Raw genomic sequence first — 27,980 nt, forward strand, 5'->3', positions numbered from 1 at the left:
AAATTTACCGCCACCACCGCACAATCCCGATCAAAAACCGTGCACGGCAGTTGCATCGCAAACCACCACCATCCTTGGTCGTGTCTTACCTTGACCACCTGTCACCAGGAACCAGCGATCGGTGGAGATGGCAATGATCCACACTATCACGGCGACGCCGACGAGCAGGGTGCAGCCGAGCAGGATCCGCCGCTGCCGGTAGAACTCCTCCATCAGCGGCTTCCGCTCCTCCTCCTGCCGCCCAATCGACGAGGTGGACATCTTTTTCTTTTCTTCTTGCTTCCTCTCCGATAGACAAGACAGTGACAAATTCGAGCGAGCTCTATTTACACACTTCTCACTTGTTACTGGTTCACTGTTTGAAGAACGTTTTCCTTCGTTTTCCTCTTAAACGATTGAATTTTCCTGGCAAATTGCTGATTGCACACTTCCAATGTGATTATTATCTTTTTCTCTCTATCTGTGGTTGTTTGGTCGATTTTTCTTTTGCAGATTTTCCGCAGCTTTTTCCTCGTTCTTAGGTTGCACTTGTTACACACTTTGTATGATGCACTTATTTTTAAAACAATTCGAATTAATCTGCGCTATCACAAACACACTCACACTCTAACTAACTGAATTTGGTGGAAAATTGAGAGTCACATTTTCATTTCATTTTTTTCTGTGTGTTTTCCTTTTCGTTAATTTTAATGCGACGCGCTGGCTTTTGTCTGGCAAACTGTCGAAGAAGAATTCGGCTGGGGTTAAAAAGCTGGCTTCACGGGGAGGGAAAATCAAAGGTGGCTGCGGATAAACCACCGGGAAAATTGATGAAACTGCAAGCGATTTTTTTGCACGTTCATTCTTCTATTTACGACTGCGAGCGCGAAAATTGCTATAAAAATAACATCTTCTAGGACAATGCACTTTTTTACACTCGTGAATTATCATGAAATTTGATTTTTTAGCAATTTTTAGGAGAAACTTTTCCCCCAAAATAACATCAAACACCTCAAATAAATCAAGCCGGAAAAGTAAACAACCGACAAAAATCCACTTCCTGAACGCACTTTTCACACTTCACACTCGCCAACAAGTGCCAAAAAGGAAATGGAAAACCCCCCTCTCAACAAAAGAGATAGAAAAAGAAAAAAAACCCCTTCGGTAAAAAAAAACCTCTTCACAAAACGATCACCACCGACGACCGACTACTGCGACCGACGCCATCTGTCACGCACGCACGCACGAAACGCACTGAACGCGGAAAATTCGCTCGCGCGTCTTATCGGCCAAAGGGAAAGGAAAACTCTGATTTTCCTCTGGCTTTCGTCGGCTCGCTCTCTCGGAGAGTGATGGGGCGCGCAGCACGATTATCTTCTTGGCCGCTGGCTGCCTGTCTGGCCCAGATTTGAGACTGAAAATAGAGATTCCCGTGTCCCACGAACGTTTCGCGAACGACGCGAAGAAAAGCGGTTGGTCACTTTGGCCGATCCCAGCTCTTTTTGTCTTCGTCAACCACAATATCGTGTTGTCGTCGTCGTCGGCGTGGTCAACAATGGGTACGCGAATGAGGGAAGATGACCCTTGCGGGACTGAGATTCGAAATGAAAATAATCATATTATAGTTTAAAAACTGACCATTTTTAGCGAAGGTACACCAAAGTTTCACTTTTATTGATTTCAATAAGCCAAAAATAGAGCACGCAATGTAAACAATAACAAACGCGTTTTGTTTGACCAATCTGTGCATTGTCCCGAAGTTTGGTTGAATTTGGTTGCCTGGATCCCGAGTTATAATAAAAAAAAGTTAACGGTAGTCGGGCTTGTACGTGTGTCAAACGCGTTCCGAACTGAAATTCCTTTGGCCAGTTGTCGCACTTACATCACTTTTTAGTGTGTGTCAAGATAGCACGACAAGATTGAAACTTCTTTCATATGAAAAGTGACAACAATGTACGGAGTTTTTTCGATTTTGCTTAAACATCTCAGGATTGAAATCGAATTTTGAGGGTCAAAAGATGAGGCATTTTTTTTTATTCATAACTTATTTTTATTAGGTCCTTTTAGGTGCTACGACCAGGTTGGGACCGATGATCGGTATAAAATCTTATATATATAATAAAAGTAAAATAAATCTCCTTACAATCCATACTTGGAAATCATGTAGCTGACGAGAGTTACTTGGTCCAAGCGGGTCTTGCAGGTCTTGAACCTGCCGATGTATTCGGAGAAAATGCCTCACAGCTCAGCCGAACTGTAGAGCACCTCCCCGGCTTCCTTCTCCGTGGCTCCACCATCTCGGGAGCCACCTTGGCTACTTCCTGCGGGTCGAGGGCAACCCTTCGATTTTCCAACCGGAACTGCGCCCGACAGGGGAGGGAACTCCGCCGGCGTGAACGCTGGAACTGCTGGACTCTGCTTCTACACCTTCTTTGCCGGCGGTTTCGGTTTCGGCGCCTGCTGACGCCTCCGGATGAAGTCCGCACGCTTGAGGCAGCTGCAGTCCGTGGCTTCGTGGGCTCCAGAGCAGTTGGCACACGCTTCGGGTCGGCTTCTTGGACTTTGCACTCGTCCGTCTTGTGGGGACCCCCACAGTTGTTGCACCTCCCCTTGAGGTGGCAGTTTCTGGTCCCATGGCCCAGCTGCAAGCAGTTCCTGCACTTGCAGAGAGCTTCTTCAGATTGGTGTATCCCTTGGGGAAGACCACAATGTACGGAGTTTCGTCCACGGTGGACTTTTCCTTCCGCTTGATGACATGCACCTCCAGCGCGTCCAGCTTGAGATCCCTCTTCAGCAGGTACTTGACCTCGTCCGGTTTCAGTTCATCAGGCAAACCACGAAGAACTACCCGATGATTTCGTTCGCTACGCCGTTCGTGGGTGTAGAATTCCACTTTCTTCTTCTAGAGGAGCTCTTGCAACATGTCAAAATCTTTGACAGAGAAGCAGGTCACCTTGGTTCCAAATCGGGTTAGTTTGTAAATCGGTTTGAAACCAAATTTACAACTTTTCACTATTGCCACGAGCTTGTAAATATCCGTGGTGCTCTTCACCACCAAAGGTGGTTGCTTTTGTTTACCTGCCGACTGGCCGGGTGGTGAAACCGCCGGGGCGTCTCCTCCTCCTGCTGGGCTGACATTGTTGTTGTTTTCGTTTTCCGCTAGCGGGCTGAACTTGTTGTTATTGAGCACATTCTGCTCCACTTTTCCTTCTCCGACGACAGCTCCGGTGATCTCAGGGGTCTTTTTCCGCTTTCGATTTTCGGGGATGAGTTGGAAATCATCCGTCTCGGAGGTCTCTTCGACCTCCATCCGTCAAACAACTCGAGGCACGATTCCTCTAGCGCTCACGTCACACACGTCTACTCTCTCGAAGCTGTCGGAGCCAAGTGAAAGATGAGGCATTGTGAGCCGCACAAAATGGCGATCTTAAACTCAATTTGGTCCAATATGCACGTGAGACAAGAAACAATGTCTTGTAATTTCATTTTTAAGAAAAAAATCAACATGAAAATATACTTCAGCGGGGAATTTGAAAAAAGTCTGGAAAAAATTAAACCATCTCAACTATAACATTTGTTTGAACGTGGTTTGCCACATTTTCATTTTGCGGGAAGCAAAGTTCCTTCACGTTTTTTCATCTTTTCAAGTAGCAACATATCAATAATCCAGGTAAATATTTTTTTCTTGAACTTTAACGTTTTTTCAACAACCTATCCTTTAATTCAAATACCGTAAACTGGGGTGACTTTGATAGGTTTTTCAAATGCCCGTCAAATTAGTATCTAAACATTTTTGAGAATTTTAAGTATGTAAGCATTAAGGGATAGCTTATTATCGAACATTTATGCAAAAATGTGACTGTTACATTAAATGTATCAAAATTAGTGGCCAAATCAAATTTCTATCAATGTCACCCCGGTCCATCAAAGTCACCCCAGTTTACGGTATGCAAAAGTCTTGATTTGATTTTAAAAAATGCCTATATACGCATTAAACAATGTGTTCTTAAAACTTTAATAAGAATTTTACAAGTAGTTTACAATATTCATTAATTTCAAATGATTTTGGTTCTATCTTTCCACAGCCGGCTGTCTAAGACTGAACCATTTCATTTAAAATTTAACAACAGATAAACGGGAAATGTCTCATCCGCAGCATCCGATTGCTTGCCTTGAGAATAATACATAATACCTTTCAACAAACATTTTGATTTTGGGTCGCATCATCATCTTCTGTGGTGAATCCTGACCAAATACCCTACCCTACTAACAAATTTTCAGGTTCCTGGCGCTTGTGGGGTGTAAGCACAGAGTAAATCAGCTGCCCTAGTAGCAACCTGCGCTAACTAACATTCCCGTCCCTTAAAATCGAGATCTACAAACTGAAATGGCGGGCGCCGTTGGTGGCCAATGACTGTTACCTATTCGCAACTGATCTAGCTTTAGCAATCATGGTGTTTTATCTTTTCAGCGCATTCATACATGCTGTTGATAAGGGAAACACCACTAGATCGTCGAAGCATATAATCAGTAGTGCTGAAAGGATATTACGATTCTGTTCAGCAACGGAGGGGCAACCATGGGTGATCTCTCATGCTCATGCTCATGCTCAATTTTACAAGTAGTTTACAATGAAAATTTCAATTTTAGTCAATATATTTAATTGTCCCCTCATTTTAGGGGAATGTTTACGGTTGGCGGACAACAAATTGAAATTAAATTTGCAAAATATTTTTTTGCCTTTCTTACAAAAGGTTTGCTTTTGGAAAAACGTTTATTTTTCAGAAATCTTAAAAAATTCGTGTCCGGCGAGGAATCGTCCCAGAAAAAAAATCATATCATAAAGAGCGGGTAAAGACATCGCACAAGTATTTCTTTTTCTGAAATACTTGTGCGATGTCTTTACCCGCTCTTTAAAATTTGTGTCTTCCATCATTGGAAAACCACTCGTTAAACCCACAATTTTTATATTTCAAATTTGTAGCCGTGGGGTCAGAGACGAACAATTTGTTTTTCAATTCACAATTTTCGAGCAGTAAATGTGGTCAAAGCCATTTTTAGAGGTATTTTTTGGACGATTTTACAGATGACACTATCAAATTAAAAGAATTCAGTTTCAAACAAAAAGCCATTCGAAAACATGCGCCATAAACTACTTGGGCCCAAAATTTGAAGCTTTTCCAAAATTTATTTCCAGAGATATAGCCATATTAGTGTTTTTCGTCTTATTTTAATTTTTTTTTATCTTTTCCCATTAAATTTTTGGTTTTATACAAAATCATATACTGAACATCAAATTCGAAGTCCCGGCTCGTTCTCGCTCGAAAAATCGACAAGTCGTCAAGTCGAAGCATGAACGCCAGCACATTTATGCTTGCGCGTTTTACGCTGTGCGTAAAAGTGTTCTTTCTGGCTTCTCATCACAGATCGACAATGTGCAATATCGATACATATTTTTTTAAGTTAATCATAGACTAACATTAAAGACTGGGTACCCTTTATTTTTTTCAATAATGTCAATCCAATAAGTTTTTCTTAGTTAAATATAATTATCTTGCGACCCATAGCGTACTTCTGAAATTAAATAAAAAAATGCATTCGAGGATTCGTCTAAAAAGATTCGAAGCTTTAGGTCAAATTCTCACTGGGTAGTATTATATATATATATATATATATATTAGGGTGCCCAGAAAAAATGACCCCCTGCTCCACAAGCGGAAAACGGTTTATTGGGTTATTTTAAGCATCTGTGCAAATTTTGAGCGAAATTGGTTGAGATTAACCCATTGATATCCGAGCCTAAAGTTGGTGAAAAAAATGTTTTTCATACAAAATCGACTTTTTTAAATCGCTAATAACTTTTCAGGATTAAGTTTTACAGCTTTGGTATGTTCTACAAAGTTGTAGAGCATTAAATTTCCAATGAAAATCTCACTTTTGGGAATATTTGGATGTAAGTAGCGCACCGTGTAGACCAAACTGTAAGAAAATTGGGTTTTCCATACATTTTTTCGATTTTTCCCATACAAACTTCACCCCCGAGTATCAATGGGTAAATGTTAACCGATTTTGCTCATATTTGGCCCAGAGTCCTAAAATAGGTCAAGGAACGATATTCAGCTTGTGGAGCGAGGTTTTGAGAAAAAGTCCCGTATTCTGGGCACCCTAATATATATACAGCAATTCCCCACGAAAACAGCAAGGAAAAAACAAAAGTGCTCGGATCGGGCTCAAAATTTTTCTGGGGGTGCCCTGGCCAAAATAGTTAGACCCGTATTTTTTTGTTTGGCCATTAGGGTGACCTACGCCGTCTTAGGGTGGTCTGAAAAATGGTCATTTTCGTCGATTTTCGCAAAAACCACTTTTTTCAAAAAATCATAATTCCTCGCCATTTCAACCGATTTCAATTGTCTTATACGTCTTATATATATAAATGAAAGGTGATAAGTTGGCCTTTCAAAAAATAATAATAAGAAGTTTTAAAAATCTAGCCTAACATATGAAAAGGTCGAATGAAACTTTAAAATGCCGTTTTGACGGTGTCTGGACTAAAGAGCCTATGTCTGGAAATATTTTTATCGGAATCCCCGAACATTTTTACATAATACACTAAAAAATGGGAGGAGTTCATTAACAGGATTCTGAGATATGATTTTTTGAAAATAAAATCCGCGTTTTTCGACGCGCCGCGCGCAAAAACACAAAAATGACAAAATCGGCAAAAATTCAACTTTTTCCACTAAAAATGCGATAACTTAAAAATTTCAGCAATGACCTATACATGTCTGGATACCAAAAGTTGCGTCTTTCAATTACGAAAGTTTTTCTCATAGTTTTTCAATTATTCTAGAACAAACAACTTACAACGTTAGTTTTTGCCCTGTAGGCTTCCATAGCGGTACTTTTTAGTCTCAATTTTGTCATGTTCGGAATCCTCGGACAGTTTTACGTAAATTAGAAGTATTGGAATTGTAATTTTGATTTAAAAAATAATTGAATAAAACATTTTTGAAAAAAAGAAATAGATTTTATTTACCCTATGATCAATAACGTCATGATTCGAATTCCCGGACGCTTCGAAACCCGGACACTTCAACTTGTTTTATCAATTATTTTGATATATGTTCGCATTATAAATGTCAAAACTGTGTTTTTTGATGAATTCTAACATCAACTTTCATTTAAAGTTTGTTTGAACGCTGTAGTTAATGCCAAAACAATTAAATAAAATAAAATTATAAGTTTACCAAAAATGCGAAACATTTCAACGGAAATATTTCATAGGCGTCCGAAGCACCGGGAAAGCAAAGCAGAAATTTATGTTTTTGATTTTCTTAAATTCTAGCCATTTTTTATAAAAACTATCGATTGTTTTGATGTTAACAGCTTGTTTGAGACCTAAAGAATGCCATTCACTAACATTTCAATCCAAATTTGTGCGATTTATAAGCAAAATCGAGTGTCCGGAATTCGAAGCAAAAGTGTCCGGATTTCGAATCAGCTTTCAACAGTGTCCGGGATTCGAAGCACAACAAGTCATTTTAATTTTCAAATTCTGATGAAAAATTGTTAGAAAAGACATATTTTGCATGCATTCTCTTAAAATTGACTGTTTATACTAAATCCTGATGATATTTCCACATTTCCAACTTATTACATGATTTTTTGCCAGCTATAACAAAAATAATATGTTACTAAGTGTCCGGATTTCGAATCATGACGTTACGTCAAATGCTGTATCAAGTAGGCGAAAACCTGTTTTACCCCTAATCCAACAAATTGTTAAAAAATATTTTAATTCATTCTAAATGGCATTTTTTCCAATCAAATTTACAACTCAAATAGGGTAGGGTAGTCATCAATGAGACACTTTTGGTTTTAAACTTTCAAAGATTTTTCTCATTTTTCATCAGCATGTTTAAATGAGCTTTTTGTTGCATTTTCTTTCTTTTAATGTGTTCTAACATTGACCAAAATATGAGATCGATCCGACATCTACAGCCAGAGTTATTCAACTGTCTCATTGTATACGCACTTGGCAGGAACAATGAGACAGCTGGGGAACAATGAGACACACTACGAAAATCAAGATTTTTCTAGTAAAACATCATGTTTTTGTATTGTTCCATTGCAGGTAACTTGCCTTGAACATTTTAGAGCAATTTTGCAAACATGAAACTTTAATTAACAAAAGTTATACTAAAAAGTATTTAAATTTTGTAATATTCGTATATTTATACCAAATAACTTTGTATTTTTGGTTAAATGAAGTTAAAACTCTATAAATATGCCAAAAATCACTAATAATTCATGTTTTGAAAGATTTCCATCGATTTTGAAAAGTTTAATGAAGAAAAATCAAAGTGTCTCATTGTTACCCATGAGCTGAAATGAGTGGGGAACAATGAGACAGTCCTGGATACTGGGTATATTCTAAATTTTGTCCAAACCTAATGAAAGGACATTGTAGCCCAACTCATTCCCTATGGAACGTCGAAAGAAATTTGGAGAAATATTAGTTTTGGTGTTAATGGCAGCCTACGAGCGAAAAAGTAATTTTTGTCCATAAATTACTTTTACACCCCAGAATCAAACATTTACGAATAACTTTTCAAGGGAGCGTCCATAACCAAAGCCACTATAATGGCAGACGTGTATCCAGTAGACACACCTTTCCCCCAAATATGAGCCTGATTAGTTGAAACTACGACTTGTGAGAGCCATTTTATCATTGTTCCCCGTGTCTCATTGATGACTACTCTACCCTACTTCTAACTAACGTGAAATTGTCCGAGGATTCCGAATATGACCAAATTGAGACCAAAAAAATGTCGCTATGGCGGCCTACAGGGCAAAAACTAACGTTGTAAAATGTTTGTTATAGAAAAATCAAAAAACCATGAGAAAAACTGCGATTGGCCAAAAAGTTAATACCATAGGCTTTTAGTACATGAAATTACATATCTTTTGACCTATAGGAGTATGGGTGTTGGAGGCTGTTGGAAAAAGATATTAAGGTTTTAAAAAAATCCATTTTTGACAGTAATTTGCAAAAGCTAAGAGAAAAAGTCAAACCAATCCTGGATATCTATGGCACATTTTGAAGTGCTTCAAAAGACCTTTCGAATGCATCTAAGCGAATTGGAATTGATGAAGTTTTACGGAAATGCGAGCAATTTTAAGAATTTTTATGTTTTTTTGACCTCAAACTTCAAAGCCCGTTTTACCCCACTTCCCTTTATCGTAGAGGGCTCATATTTGGCATGAGTTCATCTCATGCATAGACAAACAAACGCTGAAAGTTTCATCCAAATCGGAACACCTCGATACGACCTGTTACACATTGGTGAAAAACTCGCTCTTAAACGATATTTTAAAGATATAATGAGGTATTTTTCAGTAAAAAAGGAACTCAAAGGGTTAGCGCAAGAAAAAGCGAGAATGCGCCAGAGAAGAATGTTTTCTGAGACTGAATGCCAGAGAGAGACAAAGTGAGAGAGCGGACGCGCGCGAAACTGTTTTCTTAGGTCGTTAAACACCGGACCGGGATCGTGGTGTTTTGTGAAATAACTTGGCTTGGTCGGGGAGGAAAAGATAACACCGGGGTAAATGGGGTTAATTTTCTTAAATTTATAATTTCGACTTTTTTGTAACTTTTCAGGTAAATTTCTGCAAAAATAAAAATAGTGCAAAGAAGTTTTATAAATACGAAATCTACTAGCTTTACCCCAAATGATCCAATGTTCATCCGTCTCGAAAGGATTCTCAGCCAAGAAAAGTCGAAGACCATGCCAATAGATGACCGATAGTGCACGCAGAGGGGATTGCTTTTGCAGCTTTTGATGAAAGAATTTTGCGCTTTGTGGTTCCCACTCCCCCCAGGACCACAACCTGTGCGATTCGAATTCCTTTGAGCCAAATGAAAGAGGATTGATGATCTTCTTGATAGTAGTTTTAAATTAAATTTTAAATTGAAGATTGTCGTTTTGATGCTTCATGTTTCATATTTTTTCTCCAAAATTCCAAAAGTAAACAAAAATGGTTACCAACGCAGCGTTCTCCGGAAAAAAAGAAACATTAAAAATAGTCAAACAGGTAAAATAAACAAAGAAACCTTTCGTCTTCACACCTCAAACCACGTCAGTTTAGCCGTTTGCGCATCGGAAAACATTATTTTCGCAGTGTTTTAAGTAAAACATAACATAGAAGGGGCACAAAAATAGAAATCAAACATGTGGTTTTCCCACCGTGTGTGCTGCGTGAGCACACGAGCTTCCTACGATATTTCCACGCTTATTTTTTTTCTCCGACTTTTCCGTCACGGGTAATGGCAAAAAATTAACGTGGAAACTCCCTTCCTCATGATAGGGTGATTTCATGTTATGTTGACTTAAGTTGGTGAAAAACGTTAAAGTATTAATACTAATTATTAATGTAGATTTAGGTAAGTTCTGTTTTTTATTCGGTTCAAAATTCTGATGTTTGTACTTTAGTACCGATCCAGAAGATTTTTTCTCTGTTTAAACAGTTTCCCCCCCCCCCCTGTCTACTTCCCTTCCTCTACCCAAATGGTGACGGTAAATAGCGCAAATCTTTCAGTGAAAGTTAATTTCAACCAAATAACTCAATGTACCCCACCAACACATCCCCTAGGGGGAAGGGGCGCGTTGTGGGAAGCGTCCACCCGGGAAGTCCGTAAATATATCAATCAGAGATGCGTTAAAATTAAACAGAGTTTTGTGTGTTCATTTTTTTCAGTTTTTTTTTTCGTTTACTGCTACTGCAGTATGAAGAAAAATGCTTGGTTATGTTGTCACTCAGCATAGAAGGCAGCGGGAGATGATGAGTCATGTTGAATGTCATTTTCCTAGAAATTAAGAGCGATATTTTTATTTCATTTAAATGTAAAAAAACGATTTTTCAACAGATTGAAGCATTTCTTATAAATGTTTTTCTTGACAACATTTGTTTATTTTGAAATTATGTTGAATTTAATTATTTTAAATTATTTTCAATAAGAGTCAAAATCAATTTTAATTACGCACCACTAGAGTGACAAAAAAAGAAAATTTTGGAAAATCTTTGAAGATACCTCCTAGCTCGACTCTTTAGCTTAAAAAAGAAACTGTGCCAATTTTGAGCCAAATCGGTTAAGGTTTAAGGGTCGCTTTTGGTAGTTGAAGTTTGTAGGGGAAAAATTGCAAAAAATGTCGGATCATTGTCATGTGTAAGATTCTTATGTAAAGTTTTATGAAAAACAACTTTGTAGTGGACCGCAAATCGACCCGGCTTAATCCTGACGAGTTCTTTGCGATTTAATGAAGACGTTTTTGTATGAAAATATTTTGTTCCATTAACTTTACCGATCAATAGCGACCCTTAAACCTTAACCGAGTTCGCCCAATTTTTGCTTATTTTTGCCTAAGGAATCATGGAGAATCCTTGATCGATTTTCTTTATTGTCACCCTAATATGCACGTATAGAAAAAATAGAGTATTTTATTGTATTATGCCCCCACCCCCCCTCATTGAAAATAAAAAACAAATAAAAATTTAACACCTTAACTCTCTAGCTCGAGAAAAAGGGGGAATTTCCATACAAATTCCCCCTTTTTCTCGAGCTTGGAGTTTAGGTGATAATTTACATGCCTAAAACTGGGGCACTTCAATGAAAAAAGCGTGTTAAAATGTATTGTACATTTGTAGTTCCATTGAAATTTGGGGTATTGTAGATTTTTTTTTGGTCCTGGAATTTTGTGCCAATTTTGGAGAGGAAGTATTTACTTTGAAACATATTTTTAATTGTCAACGCTACACACTAAAATCAATGCATTAATTTTCCACAAGGAAGAAGAGAGAGATCTGAAATTTTCAAAAAAGTGTTCAAGTTGTTTATGGATTGTCCCTTTACTAAATTCTCTAATCTCAGTTTTCATGCGTTGAATTGATCTTATAATAATAATAATAATGATAATAAAAAAAATACCGATCCTAAGATCGGTAAAAGATTTGAATGTTCAGGAAAAAATGTTTCCAAATTTTATATGTTATTTTGCTATCTCTTGTTGTATAACTGTTAGTATTTTGTGATACTTTGTGTAAAGAAATTTTGGAAAATCAAACTTTCTCTTCTTAACCTCGAGCAGAAAGGAAGGACAAATTTGATTTTACATCGGAAAATGGAGTTGAAATTTTTTTGCGACCAATACTTCGATTTAAAAAAAATCAGTATCGATTGAAATAAATCAGTATCGATTGAAAAAATCATAACTCGGTCAATTATTTTCTTGCACAATCTGGAAATTTCTGAAAAGTTGGCTGTTATGTCTCTAAAAAATTGCCACTATTTTTAGTTATGCATAAAAAGGACTAATCTTTCAGTTTTAACCGTCTTATGCTCACATTTTTTTAAGAATCCCTTTATTTTTCGCATGTTCAAGAGGTCATTTTGCGAAAATTGTTGTGCTTCGAAAAACTATACATTTTTAGAATTATGTTTCTATTGTTTGATATTTAGTAGTATATTGCATTTATCTTGTTAAGTTTATGTATGTTTTTGAAAGTATTTGACTTATCTGACCACCTCGTATCATTACCTCTTGCCTATTGATTATTTTTAAGTCCACTTTTTCATTTTTTAACGTTTTTCAAAAAATATGATTTTTTCGAAGAAAATGCCAACAAAGAGCAACTCTCTACGAAATTGGCCGATTTTGACCATTTTTATTTTTTTGTATTTTTTGATTTGACTTAAACTTTGTGGGGGCCTTCCCTATGACCAAATAAGCTATTTTGCGTTATTGGTTCACCCATACAAGTCTCCATACTTTTTTGGCTGCTGTCCATACAAAAATGGTACGTAAATATTCAAACAGCTGTAACTTTTGAGTGAATTTTCTGATCAATTTGGTGTCTTCGGTATAGTTGTAGGTATTTTTGAGGACTTATGAGAAAAAATAAGTACACGGAAAAAAATCCGCAACTTTTGAGCCATAAAGAAACATGGTCAAAAAATCTGCCGCCGAATTATGAATTTTTGAAAAAAAAACAGTGATTTTTGGAAAAAAAAATTTAATACAAAATTGAATTTGCAATCGAAAAGTACTCTACAGATTTTTTGATGAAGGGCTCCGTTTCAAGATATAGCCACCGAAAGTTTGATTTTAGCGAAATATTTGCAGTTTTTCAATTTTTAAAAATAGTGAATATAAGTGACCATTTCTAAAAATAATTTTTTGAGAAGTTAAGAAAATTTGCTATAAAATTGTCTAAGAGACATTGAAGATTGGACCTCGGGTTGCTGAGATAGAACCGCTTTAAGAAAAAGAAACACGAAAATTGAAGTTTTCTTAATCTCACCAAAATAACCCACCATTTTCTAATGACGATATCTCAGCAACTAATGGTCCGATTATCAATGTTGATGAATGAAACATTCGTGAAATTTTCCGATCTTTTCGAAAAAAAATATTTTTTTAGATCAAGACTAACATTTTAAAAGGGTCAAACATTGAATATTACGCCCATTTAAAATGCTAGTCTCAATTTAAAAAAAATCAAAATATTTTTTTTCGAAGAGATCGGAAAATTTCACGAATGTTTCATGTATTAAAATTGAAAATCGGACCATTATTTGCTGAGATATGGTCGTTAGAAAATGGTGAGTTGTTTTGGTGAGATTAAGAAAACTTCAATTTTCGTGTTTCTTTTTCTTAAAGCGGCTCTATCTCAGCAACCCGAGGTCCAATCTTCAATGTCTCTTAGACAATTTTATAGCAAATTTTCTTAACTTCTCAAAAAAAATATTTTTAGAAACGGTCACTCATGTTCACTATTTTAAAAAATTGAAAAACTGCAAATATTTCGCTAAAATCAAACTTTCGGTGGCTATATCTTGAAACGGAGCCCTTTATCAAAAAATCTGTAGAGTACTTTTCGATTGCAAATTCCATTTCACATTAAAAAACAATGTCAAACTTGTTTTTGCATGAAACTTCGATTTTTTCCAAAAATCACTATTTTTTTCAAAAATTCATAACTCGGCGGCAGATTTTTTGACCATGTTTCTTTATGGCTCAAAAGTTGCGGATTTTGTCCCCTAAAACATATCAAAAAATCTCGAAAATCAAAAAATACGTATTTTGAGAAATTGAGTTTTAGTGAAAAAAAAGTTGATTAAAAAATCTGCAATATTTTTCCGTGTACCTATTTTTTTCTCAAAAGTCCTCAACAATACCTACAACTTTGCCGAAGACACCAAATTGATCAGAAAATTCACTAAAAAGTTATAGCTGTTTGAATATTTACATACCATTTTTGTATGGACAGCAGCCAAAATTGTATGGAGACTTGTATGGATGAACCAATCACACAAAATAGCTTATTTGGTCATAGGGAAGGCCCCACAAAGTTTGAGCCAAATAAAAAAATACAAATAAAATCCATTTCCGGTTTTGGTAGAGAATTGCTCCAATGTCGAATGAATTAAGATCTCAATTGTGTCATAGCTCAGAAATGCAATTTTTGTCATCTAAAAAATATCAATAAATCTATATTTTGTGTGTACAGACGAATGAAAAAACACGGGATTTCTTTTAGAGTGTAACTATTTCTTTCTGAGATGTCCTAAGCAATATCTACAACTTTGCTCAAATGATCATTTTTTTGTTATTTTAAAAGGTATTCGGTATGGACAGCTGCCAAACATGAATGGACGAACTTATGAAGCAAAATGTCTTCTTTGGTCATTAAAATTTTAAGGTAATCGTTGTCCGCAGTGTCAGTGAATTTCTCAACTGGAATTGAGTTATAAATATTACGTTGTGATGACGGTTTACTTGATTTATATTTAACAACTTTATGAGTTTATTGTTTGCTGGGCCAGCAATATTGAGTATTTTGCATGCAATGTATATCAAAACTTGAATCCTCTGAGGTTGCAAATAAAATTGCAAAATTAAAACCCTTGCAAATATTTTCAGTTTCATTCTTCTTCATGAGATATGACTTACGTTTTAATTGTTGCACATACACAAACACACGGAACAAGTGATGGCACCCCACAATTGAATTTTCCACAACATTTTTTATTTTCAAACCCCTTTGGAGTTGGAGTTGAGGGGCGGTAGTGGTGGTGCATCCAAAACCGCAACCACACTACACCACCCACGTGCGAATTTTCATCGTACCAGCAATCAACGCGCGCGCCCGCCATCGCGCCCTGCACGAGTCCAACGCGCCTCCAAATGATGTGTGTGTGTGTGTATGTGTGGAGAAATGTTTATTAATTACGGCGATGACTATTAAAATTGCCTAATTGCTTCGCCACTAGCTGGTTCCGCGCGATTTCGCTCGTTCGCTCGGTACTTAGTCACAGTGAATAAAGAGTCTCGGGTCTAGTCGTATAACGGCGTAACTTAAAACTTTCAATGCGAAATTTTGCTATTTTGGAGGTTATTATTTTTTTTAACGTAATTCGTCTAGTTTCCAAAAATGAATGGAAGAACCTGGAAATTTTTATCATGCTGTTTTGGCATGGAATTGCAGTTTAAACGATTTTTGGAGTAATTCCAACATAAATTGGCAACACATGTCGCTACCTAGTCCAACCCAGAAACTAAATCAATAGAAACGCGTTTAAAACACCGCTCAGCAGAAAAGTGGGTGGCTTTTTTTTGCTCCCTTCGACCTCATAACTCGGAGTTTGCCAATAGTTTGCGATGTCGCGCCATCCGGACGTCCGTCGCCACACGGCAGCTGGCGAAGGATTTACTTGGAGTTCAACTATTTCTGTACCCCGGGCTATGAATGAAACGTTTCACATTGCTCAGCCTGGCTGGGTGGAATCCATGCTGGGCTTGCTGCTGCTGCTTGTAATTGCTGAGTGACGGAGCGAAAAACGGTCATGTTTAAAATATAACGACGATTCCGTTCCGCAAAACGACGCCCGGCCAGCCAGCGAGAGCAGTTAGTGTGGCCAACTCATGAAATTAATTTATCGTCTAAACACAGCGCTTCGAAGCCGGGACCAACCAGCAGAGATCATGATTCTGCGTCATCGTTATTTTGTGCAAACGGTCCTGGGGCCAAACATTAAATTGTGTTGGAAAAACGATTCACGCTTTCATGTGACCATTTATGTTTGGAGCATTGCCATCGCGCTGAGCGGCAACAGGTGGCGAATCAGGTGATTTCAGCTTATAAATCCATCAGGCCGGTTTGACATCGTGACACGGGATGTATTCCAATTTTGTAAAATCCATATATTTTACCGAATAATTTTATATTTTTGGTTAAATGAAATTCAAACTCAATTATTATGCCAAAAATCACTTCCAATTCATGTTTTGAAAGATTTCCATAGATTTTGAAAAGTTTAATGAAGAATAATCAAAGTGTCTCATTGTTACCCATGGGCCGAAAAGAGTGGGGAACAATGAGACAGCCTGGGTATATTCTAAATTTTGGTCAAACCTAATAAAAGGGCATTGTAGCCCAACTCATGCCCTGTGAAATAACGAAAGAAATTTGGAGAAATATTAGTTTTTGTGTTAATGGCAGCCTATGAGCGAAAATGTAATTTTCAGTCATAATTTACTTTTACACCCCAGAATCAAACATGTATAAATAACTTTGCAAGGGAGCTTCCATAACCAAAGCCACTATTATGGCAGACGTATATCTAGTAGACACATCTTTCCTCCAAATATGAGCCTGATTGGTTGAAACTACGTCTTGTGAGAGCCATTTTATCATTGTTCCCCGTGCCTTATTGATGACTAATCTACCCAATTATCCAGAGGCCTCGAAAAAATGTCACTTCAGATAATCAAACCACAGAGTAACACAGAGTCACTACTGCCTCTTGATTTATGGTATCGTTACGCGGTACATCGCGGTACATCCCCCGGTTATAATAAAATCAGACGTCAGCCCGACTTGCACCAAAATGGTAGGGTTCAAATCATCTGATCGCAGTTCACTAGCTTTTGAGGCGTTACGTTTTTTTGCGGCTAGTTTTGCTGTCAAACTTTCAAAACAAACCAAATTTTCTGAGCGAAAGTTTGTTTTTGCAAAAGGCGACTGGTGCTTTCTTTAATTTTATGGTGGTTTAGTTCAGTAGACAGCAAAAATGCGCTGAACGGAAAAAGGACGCTTTTGGCTGGCGATTCATCGTGGGGATATCACGTAGGGATCCTCAACTCTTGTGATGGTAGATAAAAGGCGAGTGCGAAATCGTGTGGCCAAGTGGGTGGAAATCTTGGTTGTAAAGCAAGGAATACGTGGTTTCGTTAGCCAGCAGCATCGTATGGTCCTGAACAATGGTATTTCCGGCAGAGAGTTTTAATTTCTGTTTTTCTATACGTTCGTCAAACGTGCAATGAGAAAGACCCAGGCCATCTACAAACTAGGGGTTCGAAAACATGATCTCGTTATGCCGCAATTACATGGAAACGGTTCGAATAAATAAGCTTGAAATTTTCAAGCGTGATTCAACCACAATACTTTTGCATGATTTTGTTAAATTCGTTTTCTCAATTTGGTTTTAAATAATGAAAATAATTAATGTGCGATGTTCATGATTCATTTATTGCTGCTTACAATTAAATAACAAAAACAAATAGTTTAACACTTTCTGCACGCGCACGCGTGTCACGCCGAAGGACCGGCTCGTTCGACTTCTTTTCCTTCGCAGCTCAACAGAACACCCACATTTCCTCACGCCGACCGGTTTTCTCGCACGGCTCAACAGACATTTTCCACGCGCCACATCGATTAATCGGTCCATCCGACGGAATCCTCCCACGACTTTTATGTTTTCACATCTCCAACTAATTTTCCTCAAGAACAAAAATGCACGTGATAAACAAAACAGAAAGTTTGACAGACATTAATTTGTTGGAAAAAATGTGGTAACTAGATTAAATTTTAAAATATCCGTTCAAAATCATAACGCATGAAAAAAACATAACGCCTGCTACCGTTACGGAGACCCAACAACAACAACCGTAACGGAGCCACAAAATTTGATGACTTTTGTTCCGACTGCTCACTCTGTGTTACTCTGTGATCAAACCACGAAACATTGTTGTCTTATTTTTGATTGTCAAGCTTAAGTGATTTAGAAATTGTAAATCCAAGATGGCGGTCAGAAAGGCGGTGATACAATATTGGAAACCCGATTTAATATCACCAAGAGGTGACATACAAAACAAAATGAAGGAAATCCGACAAAAATATTGGTGAATTATTTTTTTCAGAAACATAATGTTATTACTCAGTGAGAATTTGACTTAAAGCCTAGAGTCTTTTTAGGCTCAATCTCGAATGCCTATTTATTAATGAATTAAAAAAAAACAAATTTAATTCACATTATTAGAATTTTTTTAAGAGTACTCAGTCTTCAACGTTAGTCTATGATTAATTTTGAAAAATATGTTTCGATATTGCACTTTGTCGATCTATTAAAATAAGCCAAAATTAGCACTTTCACGCGCAAGCGTTAATAAGCTGGCGTTTATGCTTCAACTTGACGACTAGGCGACTTGACGACTTGACGACTTGTTGATCTTTCGAGGGAGAACGAGCCCGGACTTCGAATTTGATGTTCAGTATATGAAACTGTAAAAAATCAACAATTTAATCAGATAAAAATGAGACGTTAAACATTTATATGGCAACAGCTCTGAAAAATCTTCACATTTTGGGCACAAACTTTTTATGGCGCATCGAATACGATTTTGTTTGAAATTGAATTCTTTGCATTTGAAAGTTTTATCTGTAAAATAGTCTAAAAATACCTCTAAAAATGGTTTTGATCACATTTACCGGTCCAAAATTGTGAATCAAAAAATGGAATGCTCGCCTCCTAAAAATCTGAAATATTAAAATTGTGGGTTTTACGAGCGGTTTTCCAACGATCGAAGGCACAAATTTTTAAGAGCGGATACAGATATCGCACAAGTATTTCAGAAAAATAGCTCTCAAAAATAAGGCTTTGAATTCCGGGTTTTGTGCCAAAATTCAATCAATCGTTTTTTAAAGATTTCTGAGTAAAGCGTATTTCCAAAAGCAAACATTAATCCTTTCTTTTTTTTCTTCAAGTCATTTTTCATTCAATTCTGATCACTCACAAGGAGCTATACAATACCGCAAACAATGCCAGCTGACGTTTGTACAGACAAATACAGGCAAACAAATAAAGCAGGCAAACTGACAAACTGTCAAAAAGTGCGAGTTTGCTTATTTGTTTGCCGTAGTGTAATAGCTCCTTCAGGATTATATTTTTGTTACATCGTTGAAAATGAGAGTTTTATTCTCACGCACAAAAGATCTATCGAAAAGTATCAACCAGAAAGCGTTCAACAGTGTGCCCTGAATAGCTGTCTCATTTCTCGTCAAGTGACACTCCGTTGCAGGACTGCATAACAATGAGCTCCGATCGTCGTCGTAAACAGTTGAGGGGGTTGTTCAAGCAATACGCAATACAAAATTTGAGATTTTTAAAAATACGATAAGGTTTAAATTTTTCTGGAATTTGGCTCTGATTCGTGTTGCGTAACACGATTTATATTATAAGTAGCACTAACTGAGATAATAATTCAAATTATTTTATCGTTTCTCTTTTCTCTTGAAAATATTACAGCAAAAAAAAATTAAAAAAATAAATTTCATGATTTTTGGGAAATTTTGAAACAAAATTTGAAATTTTTGAACTATTGTTTGCTAATAGATATTAATTTAGGAATCCTGGAGAGATTTGTAATAGTTACGTAATATTTCAATGAACCCCGCCTATCACTCATGGAACAACGGTCCTGCATTGAATCCTTGATGCCGCCGCTCGGACTGAATGATGCTGACAAGTGTAGCTGCTGGGTCCTTATCGGTGACAACGGCCATTGATGCTATCACCCATCCGCCTTTATCTGAAGGATTGATACGCGTCGTGAAACAAATAAAACTCTCTCTCTCGATGATTGTTTCCCTCGGTTGCAGATTTTATTCATATAAACTTCATCAATGAAGGCAAGTTGTGTAATGTAGGGTGAACAGGGTGCAAGGAATGCAATAAAGTGTCAAAAGCAGGAGCATAAGTACTTTAAGGATCGTATGCATGGTGCTCTGAATAAGAAATTGTTACAAAATGTTCAACTTGTAGCTTACATCTTTTTTTAACAATAAAAAACACATAAGGAGTTGGTGAGGTTAAAACTTCTTGAAAATCCGCAGTTGGAATTGAATGATGGATGTCGGAGTGTCTAAAACTACTGACAGCCGAAGTTCTAATCTGTTCAGTTTATGCATACCACCCTTCCAACTCAAAGAGAATAAAGTTCTGCATCTCTATTGTGAGGTTAGATTTGTTTGCTGAACGGGTATCAAGCTGGTAGTTCAACAAAAAAGTGAAACTGCTCGTGGTGAAAATCCTTTGCTTCTGTTTAAGTTAACACTGGCATCATTGCCAGAGAGACAACAAAGTAGTGAAACAATGAACCATTTGAGTTTGTAGTGGTTGGCAAAGCTTTCTGAAGCAAACCCCAACACAGAAGTGCGAGCTGCAGTCGGGGTTAACTGGCAACAATTTCATAACCCACATCTTGAGATATTCAACTGCCAACTCAGCAGCAGTTCAATTGCATAATCCTGCAACAAGTGGGCGCAAAAGCCCACCCCAAACAAAGTACATCCACCACGCCACAATCCAGCACCCAGCATCACTCAGCAGTTCGGACTTTATGACTCTTCAACTTGGCCGGAAAAAGACCACCCTCGCGTCCGGGATTCCGGTATCCGGGTATTTCTCCACTTTCTACTCTACTTTACTACCACCAGAGCAACGAGTGTGCTGAAAGTTTTCCACAAAAGCACATTGTGCAAAGTTTCTTGTGCCGGATTCCAAACCTCCCCGTCTCACTTGGAGTTATTTGTTCGGAAGCATTCAGCACAGTGAACCTCCGCAAAAGACGGTGGACGATGGCGAGGGTAGGAAATTCAAAGTAGTCGTGGCACGACTGGTCCCATCATACCACTGTTAAAGGACCATCCAGGCGGCTACATCCGGACCAAGGTTCCGGACCTGATTCATCACTCAAGGCCGGGGCATCGATTTCAGCGATGAGGTTGATTGTTGAACCAAGCTCGCGATGGATGTTTGAGCAGCGATTTCGATTTATGCTTCGGTTGACGCACAAGAAATCCATCGTTCGGAGAAGATTTGAACTGAATATTAACTTCCCGTTTCGAGGAAGAGAGGAGCCTGCTAGCCAGCGGAAGTGTGCAAACAGCACAAAAAGTTATAAAGTGGATGAACTTTTTGAGCTGCAGCCGAGCTGCTGGACTGTGCATTAGCTGATGAGCTCTAACTTGGGTTCGGCATTATGTGGGAAAGTGCAGATTTATGGCTTTTTGATCTAATTTGAATCGTTTTTACTTAGCTACAGTTAAATTTATCTAATGATTCAGTATTTGCATGTCACTTGGGGATGAATTTTGAAATTGGTTGTTTTTCACCTTGCTTGCAAAAATATTATATGGTTTTAGAGAAATCGACGAAATAAAAAGCGTAACGCCACCGCGTAAAAAGAGGTTTCTCTGTGTGTATGTCATATTTATTTATTTTAGATACAGTCACTCGATTATCCGTAGGCGATTTTTTTTTACCCCAAAACTACTCCAATATTATTTAGAATTTTAAAATCCAAGATGGCAATCAATGATTAAAATTTGAAATGGGTTTCTAAAATTCGAATTTGATGTTAAAAATGAGAAAATAAAAAAAAAATACGAAAAACAATTTTTTGTTCGTGATTCTATTATCCGAAGTCCCAATTTTTTGTGGAGTCTTAAAACCACTGCGACCAATTATAGAAAAATTGTGATGTGACCCATTTTTTATAGCAAATCCGAAGCCCTATTACATCCATCGAATAATTGAACAACGAGACTGTAATGCCTTAATAATAGTTTTCCAGATGTGAAAATGTTTTACAAAACTAACAAGTCCAATTTTAAATAAATTTATTTACAATGTTTGCCTTCATTTTGGAATAATCAGCTAAAAATATTCTCAAAAATAATCAGCTTATATGGATTACCGATTGTTAGAGGAAATATACCCATTTTAAGCCTAATATGCGGTGAGTGTTCTTTGAATTCTACTAAAACCAAGTACACCAACGAGTAGAGCAACTTTTTGTGAACATTTCTGTTTATTTTCACTTTTACTTAAAGTTATTCTATTCCTTTTACAAGCACTTAACAAATATATTTCCCAAGTGTATTCTAATCAGACGGGCCACGCCCATTTTCCCTTTTTTCAGCTTAGTTCTTTTTTCTTCCAGCGCTCTATTCAGTCTGCTTAGTGCAGCCAATTGTGATGAAATTTTAAGCAAACACTCACGAAAAGTAGCATTTACAGAGAAAGTTTCCTGGCATCAGTGGCTCACTTCAACAGGCGCTGCTGGTGGTGTTGGTGGCCACCCTTTGTGCTTAGTTCTTGTATTCGCTTCTCGCTCGGTTTCTTCAGCCTTCGATAGAGTTATCTACGCGAGCATGTATTGCGTGTACGTACACGAAAAATAGTGAGGTTAAATTTTGTACCAGCCAGCAAAACAAATGGTGTGCTAGTGTGTGTGAGATCGGGCTTAGATAGCTCTATTGGAGTGGGTCGTCAAAAGTCAAACGTCAAACAAACTTGGCGCGTTTGTTTTTTGATGGCGCTTGCTTATTATTTACATGTTTCGGAATTATTTTTCAAGTGAGTGACTAACTAATGTTCACAAGAACTTGTTGCCGGTAGTTGAAAGCGCTTTGAAAACGTTAACGCAAGTGAAAAGATATTGATGGCGACTTTCGTTAAGCAGTAAAGCTCTCATCTTGCGTGTGGATGTGTGTGCCACCAAAATGATGAAAAATGGTCTCGCAAAATAGAAATTATGATCAAAAGTGCATTAAATTTTATTTTTTTGTCCAGTAAGTGGCATACATTTGCGTGCTTACTCGAGGCGGTGCTGATGCTGGTAATTTATAGCCTAAATTGCATTTTTGGAGCTTTAATCGAGCATCAAACTCTCCATATGACGAAGAAAGGTGTTTGATTAGAAAGGGTAAATTTTCCTATGTCAGTTTTATCCTTACTATTAGGAAAAAAATCAGTTCACAAAATCGTGAACAAGGGAAGGGCCTCGCAAACTGAGCACAGTGAAAACAAAAATATTTTTTTATTAATAATTCAATTTTTGTCATAAGAATTACTGTAGTCAAAGTCAAATTACACAGTAGTTAAGTTAAACGTTTCATGTGATAAAAGAACAACTTTAAATGAGGTCATCGGCCCGATGTGTGCTTAATAATCCCAACTTTAGTTATTTATTTTGCAAATAAATTGATAAAAATCACCTCAGAAACATACACTTACTTTTAAACGTACATTGCTGTTAAATTTAACATTAAAACAATGATCACTTTATTTCCATTTTATGCCTGCAGTTTTTGTACCTTTTTTTACAATGCGCAGTTGCTTTGTTTTGGTTCCGTAACGAACAGATGTTCTTTTATGCTGGCGCCGTTATTGACAGCTCCCTTTTGTTCTGTTGCCAAAGTTGACAGCTTGTGTTGGCTGTGGGCGAGCTGCCTGTAGTGAGATATAGATGTCACTCCCCATATTTTTGTCCCGTTTAATATCAGGGTAATTCTCTACCAACTCACACAAAATCGGGAAAAGTTGCCCGACCCCTCTTCAATTTGCGTGAAACTTTGTCCTAAGGGGTAACTTTTGTTCCTGATCACGAATCCGAGGTCCGTTTTTTTGATATCTCGTAACGGAGGGGCGGTACGACCCCTTCCATTTTTTAAACATGATATTTTCGAAGCATTTTTATTGTGATTGGAAAGCTCACTATCAGTATTTAACAAAAATAATTATGTTTTTAAAACATTATAAACTATTATATCATTCTTCTACTTGGAACGCAACATGCTCATTTTGTATGTAAATAAAAACAAATCTAAGTGTCTTGCTGTAAACATTTCAAGCTGTCAAAAAATATCGAAAATAATTTGCAACTAATTTTGAAATACAGTTAAACCGGCGCTCTTATGCCTCGCATATGCAACTTTGCATATACGAGTCATTGAATTTATTAGATATATCGATTGTGTTGATCCTTAAGGGGTTACATACATGTAGAAAATCACAAAATTTTATATTACAGAATATTTGTTAAATCCACTCAAAAGATGATTATTAATCACTCCGGAAAGTTTCATGAAGATATTTCATGATTAAACTGAGTTAGAGACGATTTAAGCTCAAAATTTTGCCATGCGCAAAGCGGGCTGTCAAACTTTGTTGACGTTTTTCTCTAAACCCGAGTTGATTTACGGGTGCCACGATATCTCGAGATGGGATGGACCAAATTGGCTGAAATTTGAGGTGAAGACTCTCAAGATGTATCACGTGTGCATGACGAAACCCAATTTCTAAAATTAGCTTTTTAAAAAAATACAAAAATCAAAAACTATTGGTTTTTTATATGAAAAACACAAAAATATTTTTATCTTTTTTCAAAATATTTTTTTTGAAAATCGGGCTTCGTCATGCACACGGAATCGGTTTAACGAGTCTTCACCAAAATTTTGAGCCGACTTGGTCAAGACAGTGTTGAGATATCGTGGCACCCGTTTTTTGAAACTGCTAACTTGCTATATCTCGGCAATCATGCAACCAAATATCTCCAAATTTGTTTTGTTAGTAGGTGAAAATGTATATTTTAATGCCCTGAAAAAAGAATTTAAAAAAAGTTGAAATGTGTGCTCACACCAACCTCTGACTTTTTTGCTGATATACATGTATGTAACCCCTTAAATAATATCGTTGAACAAGTCTATTTTTTTTTCAAATGTCTGAAATTTGGGTGATATAATTGATATAATTTAATTTATTTTTCAAATATAAGAATTTTCTCATGATTTGTATGCTTTAAGTGTGTACTGGGCTGGATCACACAACGTCCATGTACGTCTTCTCAAATAAATTTAAAAAGCTGAAAATGCTTTTTTTATGTATATTTAAAATACAGATTAGGTGTCGGAGTCGGAGTCGGAGTCGGAGTCGGAGTCGGAGCCGGAGTCAACAAATTTTGGAAAGCTGGAGTCGGAGTCGGCTTAACTTAGAAAGCCGGAGTCGGAGTCGGAGTCGCTTGAAATATGACCCGACTCCGCAGCCCTGAAATTATGTGACTCAAAATTGCAAATGGTGCACTTGTATTAAAAACGAAACAATGAGGCAAAATTGATGTTTTGATTAAAGGGAAGGGTTTATCCAAATGAGCAATAAAAATAGAATCCCTTTCCAGTCTCTGGGAGAGTGAGTTTGTGGATTGCCGATATTTAGAGGATTTTTAATGAACTTCGAGACAACTTTTTAATATATTTTACATTGCATTATAACAATAATACGAGAAAAAATACGAGAAATTAATATAAAAAACTAGAATTTCTTTACAATTAAAAAATCATTTAATTACTTGCAAACATTCAAAACAATACCTGTCAACTCCAAACGATGCAGGAAAGGCATTACTTTAAACTATCAAAAAAGTAAAGCAAAAGAACGCCCCAAAAGGTGCACCAAAACATGAACCAGTTATTCGCTGTGCTCGTTTTATGTCCGCAAAACGAAAGGAAAACATTGGGAAAATAAATTCGCACACCCTGGCGCGCTCTGTTTATTGTTATTTTTGGGTGCCACAATTTTCTCGCGGTTTTTCCGCTGCCAGTTTTTCCTCGACGTGTTTTTTTGCTTCTGATTTAAAGGGAAGAGTAAAAAGACAAGAGTAGGCTTTGAAAATGGGTTAGGCTTTGTTTAATAATAAGTTTGGTGAAAATTTTATTAGAATAGTTTGTGAGTAATTTTCAAACATTGATACAGGATTGAACCGTGATCAGAATTTCGCGTATTATTCACAAGGAAATTTCCCAACATTCTGAGAAAAGAAGTTACCGGTTGTTTGCCTTGAATGACTGTTTTATTCCTGTTTGTTTGTGATTTTCCAAAGCAAACAGAATTATCTTTTGAGAAAAGCGAAAATATTTCCTGTGGTGTGCTACACCGTGATTGCGGGGGCATGATTATTGTTTTATGCAAAATCGTTCCGTGGAAAGTTTGGCAAATTTAAAATCTTCTTTGGGGGGCACACGGCCAAAATGCAACCTATTTATACTTGTGTTACATACTTTTCTCAGAAAACGAGAACGAGTGGCTAACAATTTGGGTCAATATTGACATTCCTGAAATTGCGTTCATATTTTTATGACACTTTTTTATGTTTGCGTTAAAATGGCAAAAATATACATTTCTCACCAGCTTCAAACATTTTTTAAACATAATATCATAAATTTAAAATTTTAGCTTCTCATCAAACTTTAATCAGTTTTCCTTTAGTGGAATTGATCACAACCAAACACAAAGAACGTTGACCAAATTTCGCTCCACTGGCGTTTAACCAGAAATGGCAATGGACTGAGGTGAACCAAAACAAAACACTCTGTCGTAAAGTGCCACTTGTTGGTTTATTGCCCCATCAGCGATCATTATGAGGGGGAAAGGGAAGCATATTTGTCCGATTTGCAATTTTGAGCACAAAAATGATTTTGAGAGCAAATATGAAAACATTTAAAACTAATCAAATGAGACATTTATGCTGTTAAAAACTGTCATAAATTGTGGCGTGTGGTTCACCGTACAAGAATTTTCACGAAACTTTAGCCGTCGTTGACAGATTATTTGGATTTTTCTTCCTCTTCTGGGCTCATTCTCAGCTTTGGGTAAATAAGGATCTGCGTGTTTCATTTGATCCGGGCGTTGATGAATATGCATTACCGGCAGCATTGTACGTCACTACAGTGTGTGGGGGTGGGAATTTATGAAAATAGAACTAACTAATAAAGCAAAGAAGGAAACCAAAATTTAGTATAGTCTAGACTCGATTATCCGATATTTTACCTTGCCTTCGGATAATCGAAACTTCGGATAATCGAGTCACGAAAAAATTGTTTATTTTGTTGTCTTATTTTTGATTATTGAGCCTTAGTATGACCCTCAAACTAGTTTTAAGTGATTTAGAATTTATAAATCGAAGATGGCGGCCAAAATGGCGATGAGGAAATATTGAAAAAAAAAATGCATTTTTGAATTTTACAGGCAATCGTCGAGGCTTCGGATAATCGAGTCTGAACTGTAAATGGAGATGGCTTGAATGAAGTTTCGTTGAATTACGAAATACACATAGAAAAATTTAAAATAAAGTAAGAAAAACAAAACCGCTCAAAACGACTAAAATTTCTTAACATTAATTCATAACACTTTCTTTAAATGCTTGTAGTTCTTATGCAAACAACACAATAAATGTTCCCGAAAGTCGTCTTACACAATTTTCCGAACAGGTAATAAATAACTCATAAACTCACACTTGAAGTGTCCACTTGTGCTAACACGACACGTAACGTAACAAAGTAACAGCAATGATTACACTTGTCGCCGTTTGAAACATCCAATCTCCCTTTTCGTTTTCACTCTTTAAAAATTGCAATAAATCTTCCTCACATCATTAAGAATCGCCACCCACACTTGAGTACAAACAATAAATATTTTTTGCTTGGATTTTGTTCACAATTTTAAATTAAGTTCTGAAAACATCGTAACGAATTTATCTTTTCAAGCAACTTATTCTGCTCTCTTTTTATCCTCATACGTTATTTTAATATCTTACTCTAGACTCTTCAACCGTCACACTTTTGAAACGACCCCCGATTGAAACAAACAAACATAACTTTGTGATGCACCGGGGTGCGGTTGTTGTAAAACAACATGTTTTTAAAAAACTGACACTGTGCACAGACACACGCTTAACCGGCCGTAAAGTGAAAATACACCCGATTTTGACGACGACCACGACGGCAGAACCTTTGACGGTGGTGGACCGTTTGGGTCTGAGTTA

At 37.0% G+C, this 27,980-nt stretch overlaps 1 protein-coding gene across 1 annotated transcript; it reads right to left on the minus strand.

Annotated features, from left to right (window-relative positions):
- Positions 1-30: 30 nt before the first annotated feature.
- On the minus strand, positions 31-27,965 carry LOC6036189. Its single transcript, XM_038261202.1, has 2 exons — positions 27,451-27,965; positions 31-718 (listed from the first exon to the last, which is right to left on the minus strand). Exon 2 carries the CDS (start codon positions 259-261, stop codon positions 31-33), a length of 231 nt encoding a protein of 76 aa, XP_038117130.1. The 5' UTR covers positions 262-718; positions 27,451-27,965.
- Between the last annotated feature and the right edge of the window lie 15 nt (positions 27,966-27,980).

The sequence above is a fragment of the Culex quinquefasciatus genome, chromosome 3 (assembly GCF_015732765.1).
Source record: "Culex quinquefasciatus strain JHB chromosome 3, VPISU_Cqui_1.0_pri_paternal, whole genome shotgun sequence".
NCBI lineage: Eukaryota > Metazoa > Arthropoda > Insecta > Diptera > Culicidae > Culex > Culex quinquefasciatus.